The sequence below is a fragment of the Pseudochaenichthys georgianus genome, unplaced genomic scaffold, assembly GCF_902827115.2.
Source record: "Pseudochaenichthys georgianus unplaced genomic scaffold, fPseGeo1.2 scaffold_433_arrow_ctg1, whole genome shotgun sequence".
Classification (NCBI taxonomy): Eukaryota; Metazoa; Chordata; class Actinopteri; order Perciformes; family Channichthyidae; genus Pseudochaenichthys; species Pseudochaenichthys georgianus.
The window spans coordinates 132941-142075 of NW_027262998.1; the positions used below are offsets into that span (position 1 = coordinate 132941).

At 49.4% G+C, this 9135-nt stretch overlaps 2 protein-coding genes across 3 annotated transcripts; one reads left to right on the forward strand and one right to left on the reverse strand.

The window, feature by feature from the left end:
- Positions 1-2205: 2205 nt before the first annotated feature.
- Positions 2206-3788, reverse strand: LOC117442457 (ferritin, middle subunit-like). Of its 2 annotated transcripts, none has more exons than XM_034078461.2 (4): positions 3565-3788; positions 2871-3017; positions 2585-2713; positions 2206-2485 (listed from the first exon to the last, which is right to left on the reverse strand). In XM_034078461.2, the coding sequence occupies exons 1-4, from the start codon at positions 3574-3576 to the stop codon at positions 2330-2332; spliced, it is 444 nt and encodes a 147-aa protein (XP_033934352.1). In that variant the 5' UTR covers positions 3577-3788; the 3' UTR covers positions 2206-2329. The 2 variants fall into 2 exon arrangements, with proteins under 2 accessions (XP_033934352.1, XP_033934351.1); XM_034078460.2 differs by having other exon boundaries at positions 3475-3787.
- Positions 3789-6584: 2796 nt separating this feature from the next.
- On the forward strand, positions 6585-8172 carry LOC117442458 (ferritin, middle subunit-like). Its single transcript, XM_034078462.2, has 4 exons — positions 6585-6898; positions 7357-7503; positions 7665-7793; positions 7893-8172. The coding sequence occupies exons 1-4, from the start codon at positions 6797-6799 to the stop codon at positions 8046-8048; spliced, it is 534 nt and encodes a 177-aa protein (XP_033934353.1). The 5' UTR covers positions 6585-6796; the 3' UTR covers positions 8049-8172.
- The last annotated feature ends 963 nt before the right edge of the window (positions 8173-9135 follow it).

A 9135-nucleotide genomic window follows, 5' to 3' on the forward strand; every position in this document is an offset into this window, starting at 1 on the left:
CCAATCCTCTTCTGGATCATCTAAATGCTCTCTAGCAGACTTCAGACGGGCCTGGACATGTAGCCTTTGTTACTTTGGTCCCAGCTCTCTGCAGGTCATGGACTCGGTCCCCCCGTGTGGTTCTGGGATCTTTGCTCACCGGTCTTGTGATCATTTTGACCCCACGGGGTGAGATCTTGCGTGGAGCCCCAGATCGAGGGAGATTATCAGTGGTCTTGTATGTCTTCCATTTTCTAATAATTGCTCCCACAGTTGATTTCTTCACACCCAGCTGCTTACCTATTGCAGATTCAGTCTTCCCAGCCTGGTGCAGGTCTACCATTTTGTTTCTGGTGTCCTTTGACAGCTCTTTGGTCTTGGCCATAGTGGAGTAGAGAGGACAGAGGAGGCTCTTAAAGAAGTTACAGGTCTATCCTATCCATGTGAACATGATTTAAGTGGGGGGGGACCTAACCTCCTCTAGGGGGGCCCGGGGGCATGCTCCCCCGGGAAGATTTTTTTTTTTTTTTTTAAATATTGAAGTTAAAAGCATCAATCTGGTACACTTTGAGAGCAACATTAAGAGATCTATGGATACATCGCTCAACATCCATACGAAACACAACTGTAAGCATATTTTTCTTTTGGGATATTTTACAAATCACTCCCCTTTTAAACTCTATTCTTGTTATTTTTAACAACTTTTTTGTTGCTGTCATAGTATTTTATACCTGTTTTTCATTTAGTCTCATTAATAACTATAAAGATCATATCAAGGTGTGCCTTAACCTCACTGAGCTGAGGTTATTTGAGCCTCTCAGGAGAGAGCTCTCTTCCACCTGGCTGTAGAAAAGCTCTTTAAATTCGTTAGCATAGCTAGCTAACCAGATGCTAATAACAACAGATCGCCACTGTGCTTACAACGCAAACACTGCGGCATGTATACGGCTCCTTATGGGTACTGCAATATTTTAAGAGTTGGAGCGGCGTTCAGGTGCTCTCTGTCGGCACTCCTTTCAGACGAGACATATACCACGTGAAGACACGTTACGCTCGTGTTGTGTTCAAGGAACCTGTCCTTGGCCAGGAAAAACAGGTACTGGCTTGTTTAATTATTTTTGCGGTCTAGATTTAGACTTTTTTGAAGTGAGAAGTTGTCCGTCTGTCGGACTGACTCGGACTGACTCCCTCCCCCCCACCCCCAACACGAAAACTCTTCGGTTCTCCACGAATTACACAAGTCACCCAAATCAGCGTTAAAAAAGCGGGAGGCGCCGAAAAATCCCCTATTAATGTATTGATTATAGCTCCGGGTCCGTATATGTCGGCGTCTGGGTCCGGATCCGGACCGCCTGTTGACGACCCCTGGCCTAGAACAACCTCAACCTATCCAAGTAACCTCGTAAGCCATGCTACTGATGCTGGACAGGTTTCAGTGGGTGCACAATAAACGGCAACAAACACATGAATGTAAATAAACAGCTAAATAATGGATCAACGCTCTCCGTCTAATATGTTCGCTAGCTGTTGGTGTTGTTGCATAGCAACCACTATGTTTCGTGCAGAAGGCAACGGAGGGACCATTTTATTTTGATCATCATTATTTAATAGAAACAAATTAGAGTCTGCAGTTCTCTTTCATATCGCCACACTTGGTAACCGTTTCATAAAAGCAACAGCTCACTCAGGCCGTGGTATCTGCTCACTGCATCCCAGCTAGGGGTTGAGCCACGCCCCCTAGCTGTGGTGTCTGCTCACTGCATCCCAGCTAGGGGTTGAGCCACGCCCCCTAGCTGTGGTGTCTGCTCACTGCATCCCAGCTAGGGGTTGAGCCACGCCCCCTAGCTGTGGTGTCTGCTCACTGCATCCCAGCTAGGGGTTGAGCCACGCCCCCTAGCTGTGGTGTCTGCTCACTGCATCCCAGCTAGGGGTTGAGCCACGCCCCCTAGCTGTGGTGTCTGCTCACTGCATCCCAGCTAGGGGTTGAGCCACGCCCCCTAGCTGTGGTGTCTGCTCACTGCATCCCAGCTAAGGGTTGAGCCACGCCCCCTAGCTGTGGTGTCTGCTCACTGCATCCCAGCTAGGGGTTGAGCCACGCCCCCTAGCTGTGGTGAGCAGACACCACGGCCTGAGTGAGCTGTTGCTTAAATGTTCCATTCAGACCTAAAAGCTTCAAGGTTCAAAAGATACCTTCTCCTTTAAAATGAGAAAAGTCTCGAGACAGAATCCAGCTCAAAGCGTTTATTCAGTCATCAGAAACTTCCATGTTAAGAGTCACAGGAGAGGAGCATTATGGGTAATGTAGTCAAACATGATCCTCTCCATATGACCAGCTGATCTCTCAGGTGAGTCAGTTCCCCCCCCCCATGGTGTGCTTGTCGAACAGGTACTCGGCCATCTTGTTGGTGCTGGAGTCCATTCTGCTCAGATTAGCGATGAAGCCTCCGAGCTTCTTGATGGCCTCGACCTGCTCGTTCAGGAAGTGGGTCTCCAGGAAGTCACACATCTGAGGAGGAGAGAGCAGACGTTAGCACCTGAAGCTCAGAGACGTGGAGTCCAGAGAGCATCAGGGTGCAGCTCCTCGTGTTCAGCAGGTGCTCCTCACATGAGGGTCGGCGTGGTCCGAGGAGGCCAGTCTGTGCAGATCCAGCAGAGCCTGGTTCACGGTCTTCTCCAGCTGCAGAGCGGCCTGCATGGCCTCCAGCCCCGAGCCCCACTCGTCTCGCTCTGGCTTCTGCACCGAGGGACCAGCACCAGTGAGAGGGGGGGGGGGACATGAAGCAAAGAGCCTCAGCCTTAGTCTCAGCTAAGTGAGAAACATTGTTTATTTTAATTAAAGTATCATCGTATCGTAGACGTCCTGCAGACATGACGTCCTGACAGATGTTCACCTTGATGTCCTGCAGGAAGATGCGTCCTCCTCGACTGTTCTGGAAGGTGAGCAGCTTGTGGGCGTGCTCCCGCTCCTCCTCGCTGCTCTCCTTGAAGAAGTGAGCGAAGCCGGGCAGGGCCACGTCGTCCCGGGAGAAATAAAAGGCCTGCAGACAGAGGTCAGAGAACAGACCGGTCGGTACACACAGGACAGGGCGAGACAAACGGTCGCTACGAGCCGAGGGCAGACAGAAACACGAGTCTGATTTCAGGGTGGGGTAACAACCAGCGTAAGCATGACACAGCATTATGTGGACTGACTTGTGGACAGGGGCGAGAACAGGCAGACATGGAAGCAGTATTTAGATCCATAACTTAAGTAGAAGTACTATCATCTTAAAATACTAAAGTGTCTGATTAGATAAAGTCAGTAAAACCCGTTCAGTCCGAGGTAGAAACAGAGGAGGGTCTGTAATCTAAAGACAGTTCAACAGAAGAGAGAATAATGCAGTCTGTAGCCTTTAGGTTATGCTAATGCCTGTTAGCTTGTTTACTCATAATACACTTACACAATGTAATACAGGCACATGATGAACATGTCACGGTGTAAAGAGTGCTTCTCACCATGGAGGTGTAGGAGTAGGAGGCGAACAGCTCCATGTTCAGCATGCGGTTAACGGCCGCCTCGCAGTCGCGGTGGTAGCTCTGTCTCACCTGGGAATCCATCTCAACTGGCGTTTCTTCGCTGCTTTTCTTAACAAAACGGTACAAAAATAAAGCTCACGAAGACTCCTCGGAAGTGCAAATTGAAGCAGAGGTTTTCTCCTGTGTGTCCGGAATGGATTTAAGTGCGAATTCAGAACGAGATGAAAGAAAAGTTCCGTTCAAACACTGTTGAAGCAAGAACTGTTTCTTCCCGAGTGTGAAACGGCAGCTGAGTCGCTTCCTGTATTTATACCAGACGGGGGTCGTGGCGTCACTGCGCGTCTCCTCCAATCAGTGAGCTTTGGAGATCACGTGACGGTGACTAAGCATTCTCTCTTCAGACTGGTGACAATGACTCGGCCGTTTTGACATCAAGTTTATATACAGAAAATGTTATATACATGTTCTTTATTATAATTAATTTCATTTTATTCATCTTTTTTTTTGCACATTTTAACTTGAAATATTAATATAAATATCTTTCTATCAGGTGACTTTTTAAAAAACCTTTCTATTCCACATTTAACTTTGACTTCTTGTGTTTTTTATAGGGCTGTCAAACGATTACATTTTTAATCAGATTAATCACCATTCGAACTATGTCCAAAATATGCCATTTCTTTATCTATATTGTTGGGAATGGAAAGATAAATGAAAGAAGGCGGATATATCCATTTAACACAGAATCTGTTTATTATAACATTGTTCTGCGTGTCAAAATGAAAGACAGCCCACACACCTATCAATCATCAAACCGTGGGGTCTGAATTCATTACGTGTTGATTTCTATCAACGGGGAGTACTTCAGGAAAGTCGACAGGGGGGGGGGGGGGGGGGGGCTAGTGGAGTACTTCCGGAAAGTCGACAGAGGGGGGGGGGGGCTAGGGGTGGAGTACTTCAGGAAAGTCGACGGGGGGGGGGCGCTAGTGGAGTACTTCAGGAAAGTCGACAGAGGGGGGGGGGGCTGTGGAGTACTTCAGGAAAGTCGACAGAGGGGGGGGGGGGCTAGTGGAGTACTTCAGGAAAGTCGACAGGGGGGGGGGGGGGGGGGCTAGTGGAGTACTTCAGGAAAGTCGACAGAGGGGGGGGGCTAGTGGAGTACTTCAGGAAAGTCGACAGAGGGGGGGGGGGCTAGTGGAGTACTTCAGGAAAGTCGACAGAGGGGGGGGGGCGCTAGTGGAGTACTTCAGGAAAGTCGACAGGAGGGGGGGGGCTAGTGAGGAGTACTTCAGGAAAGTCGACAGAGGGGGGGGGGGGGTAGTGGAGATTGCGGAGGGGGGGGCAGTGGAGTACTTCAGGAAAGTCGACGAGGGGGGGGGGGCCTAGTGGAGTACTTCAGGAAAGTCGACAGAGGGGGGGGGGGCTAGTGGAGTACTTCAGGAAAGTCGACAGAGGGGGGGGGGGGGCTAGTGGAGTACTTCAGGAAAGTCGACAGGGGGGGGGGGGGCTAGTGGAGTACTTCAGGAAAGTCGACAGAGGGGGGGGGGCTAGTGGAGTACTTCAGGAAAGTCGACGGGGGGGGGGGGGGCTAGTGGAGTACTTCAGGAAAGTCGACAGAGGGGGGGGGGGGCTAGTGGAGTACTTCAGGAAAGTCGACAGAGGGGGGGGGGGCTAGTGGAGTACTTCAGGAAAGTCGACAGAGGGGGGGGGGGCTAGTGGAGTACTTCAGGAAAGTCGACAGAGGGGGGGGGGCTAGTGGAGTACTTCAGGAAAGTCGACAGAGGGGGGGGGGGCTGGTGGGGTACTTCAGGAAAGTCGACAGAGGGGGGGGGGGGGCTAGTGGAGTACTTCAGGAAAGTCGACAGAGGGGGGGGGGGGCGCTAGTGGAGTACTTCAGGAAAGTCGACAGAGGGGGGGGGGCTAGTGGAGTACTTCAGGAAAGTCGACAGAGGGGGGGGGGGCTAGTGGAGTACTTCAGGAAAGTCGACAGAGGGGGGGGGGCTAGTGGAGTACTTCAGGAAAGTCGACAGAGGGGGGGGGGGCTAGTGGAGTACTCCGTGACCACAGAGTGTGCACGTTGTGATCAGCTGTTTTAGCGCAGTTCTCCAGTGAGGGGGGGGGGAGTCTCCCTCCGCAGCCGGTTGGCGTAGTTTTGGCACAGTTCCGTTGTACAGACCGACGTTAACAGCAGCCTGTCTGTGCACACGGAGACCGACTCTGCGTCCGGTGATCTAACCGCCTTCTGGAAAAGCTTCACAAGTACGTCGGTACACAAATGCGCTTTGTGACACAAGTGACGGTACACATTTCAGATTACGCACATACCCTGCGTACCAGTTATGTGCACCCCTGTACCAGAGCCATATTATTACTGTTATATGGCTCTGCCCTGTACTACAGCAAGAGTATTCTCCGTCGGGACTTCCTGCAACAACACCACGCCGTTATCAAAGATGTTCTATTGAGAAGACGATCACTACGTGACAAAAGTTTTCAAACCGTGGCTACTGAAATCAGTCTTACTAACTGCTGTCTGTGCAATTTACTCCGCGCGAGTTGGCGGACTTTATTTTGCTTACTTTAACATCGTGTCTCATGGTGGGGCTGAGACATTTCTTGGTATGGGTGTAGCCTACCCCAGCCATACCCTGGCGCTGCCACTGGTGGCAGGTATGGGGCGGGCCATTCTGCACATGCGTTAAATGCGTTAAATATTTTAACGCAATTAATTCAAAAAATTAATTACCGCCGTTAACGCGATAATTTTGACAGCACTATAAAAAACACAAGAAGTCAAAGTTAAATGTGGAATAGAAAGGTTTTTAAAAAGTCACCTGATAGAAAGATATTTATATTAATATTTCAAGTTAAAATGTGCAAAAAAAAAGATGAATAAAATGAAATTAATTATAATAAAGAATATGTATATAACATTTTCTGTATATAAACTTGATGTCAAAACGGCTGAGTCATTGTCACCAGTCTGAAGAGAGAATGCTTAGTCACCGTCACGTGATCTCCAAAGCTCACTGATTGGAGGAGACGCGCAGTGACGCCACGACCCGTCTGGTATAAATACAGGAAGCGACTCAACTGCCGTTTCACACTCGGGAAGAAACAGTTCTTGCTTCAACAGTGTTTGAACGGAACTTTTCTTTCATCTCGTTCTGAATTCGCACTTAAATCCATTCCGGACACACAGGAGAAAACCTCTGCTTCAATTTGCACTTCTGAAGAGTCTTCGTGAGCTTTATTTTTGTAGCGTTTTGTTAAGAAAAGCAGCGAAGAAACGCCAGTTGAGATGGATTCCCAGGTGAGACAGAGCTACCACCGCGACTGCGAGGCGGCCGTTAACCGCATGCTGAACATGGAGCTGTTCGCCTCCTACTCCTACACCTCCATGGTGAGAAGCACTCTTTACACCGTGACATGTTCATCATGTGCCTGTATTACATTGTGTAAGTGTATTATGAGTAAACAAGCTAACAGGCATTAGCATAACCTAAAGGCTACAGGCTACATTATTCTCTCTTCTGTTGAACTGTCTTTAGATTACAGACCCTCCTCTGTTTCTACCTCGGACTGAACGGGTTTTACTGACTTTATCTAATCAGACACTTTAGTAATTTAAGATGATAGTACTTCTACTTAAGTTATGGATCTAAATACTGCTTCCATGTCTGCCTGTTCTCGCCCCTGTCCACAAGTCAGTCCACATAATGCTGTGTCATGCTTACGCTGGTTGTTACCCCCACCCTGAAATCAGACTCGTGTTTCTGTCTGCCCTCGGCTCGTAGCGACCGTTTGTCTCGCCCTGTCCTGTGTGTACCGACCGGTCTGTTCTCTGACCTCTGTCTGCAGGCCTTTTATTTCTCCCGGGACGACGTGGCCCTGCCCGGCTTCGCTCACTTCTTCAAGGAGAGCAGCGAGGAGGAGCGGGAGCACGCCCACAAGCTGCTCACCTTCCAGAACAGTCGAGGAGGACGCATCTTCCTGCAGGACATCAAGGTGAACATCTGTCAGGACGTCATGTCTGCAGGACGTCTACGATACGATGATACTTTAATTAAAATAAACACGTTTCTCACTTAGCTGAGACTAAGGCTGAGGCTCTTTGCTTCATGTCCCCCCCCCCCCCCCCTCTCACTGGTGCTGGTCCCTCGGTGCAGAAGCCAGAGCGAGACGAGTGGGGCTCGGGGCTGGAGGCCATGCAGGCCGCTCTGCAGCTGGAGAAGACCGTGAACCAGGCTCTGCTGGATCTGCACAGACTGGCCTCCTCGGACCACGCCGACCCTCATGTGAGGAGCACCTGCTGAACACGAGGAGCTGCACCCTGATGCTCTCTGGACTCCACGTCTCTGAGCTTCAGGTGCTAACGTCTGCTCTCTCCTCCTCAGATGTGTGACTTCCTGGAGACCCACTTCCTGAACGAGCAGGTCGAGGCCATCAAGAAGCTCGGAGGCTTCATCGCTAATCTGAGCAGAATGGACTCCAGCACCAACAAGATGGCCGAGTACCTGTTCGACAAGCACACCATGGGGGGGGGGAACTGACTCACCTGAGAGATCAGCTGGTCATATGTAGAGGATCATGTTTGACTACATTACCCATAATGCTCCTCTCCTGTGACTCTTAACATGGAAGTTTCTGATGACTGAATAAACGCTTTGAGCTGGATTCTGTCTCGAGGCTTTTCTGATGTAAATCTGTAGGTAACTTTAAACCTTGTAGCGTTTAGGTTTGAATGGTTCATGAGAATATAGACCCTCAAAGTGACCGATGAAGCGTGACCAGAGAGAGACGCAGCATGAGCACAAGGGACTACGTTACTACAGAGAGACGCACACACACCACCTGCTGATAGAGGACACACAAAGAGGCCGAGCTGCTTCTCAAAGCGTCTCTCACCGGGCATGAGGTCCATCTCATTACTGAACAGAGCATCAGCAGCCTCTCATGCAGCTCTGACTTTCAGATACAGACTTCATTCCAACTTTAAAATGATCACAAGACCTTCAGCTATTAAACACGTTCTACAGATTTATCATATCTTTTACACTTTTTGAGATATTTAGCTTAGTTTGGAGCTTGGTAAAGAGGCCTTCTATACACTTACAGTTTACCCAGTTATTTTACAACTAAAGCTCTTTTCAAAGGAAGAGCAGTTTGTACCCGAGGCTCGGTGTCGGTCAGAGTCTGAGCGCTCCTCCTGAACCCAGACCAGACCCGGCGGCCCGCTGTTTAAATCAGGGCTGAAAACAACATTTGAATTGTTGTATTATGTTCAGTGGCGGCGCCAGGGTATACTGGGGTAGGCTACAGCCATACCAAGAAATGTCTTAGCCCCACCATGAAAAATGATGTTAAAGTAAGCTAAATAAAGTCCGCCAACTCGCGCGGGGTAAACTGCACAGACAGCAGTTAGTCAGACTGATTTCAGCAGCTTGTCTGGAAATACCGAAGACCAGAAACGGTTTTGAAAACTTGTCACGTAGTGATCGTCTTCTCAATAGAACATCTTTGATAATGTCTTCTGGCCAATCAGAATCAAGATAACGGCGTGGTGTTGTTGCAGGAAGTCCCGACGGAGAATACTTTTGCTGTAGTACATCTCTATACATCGATACAACATTACGTGTT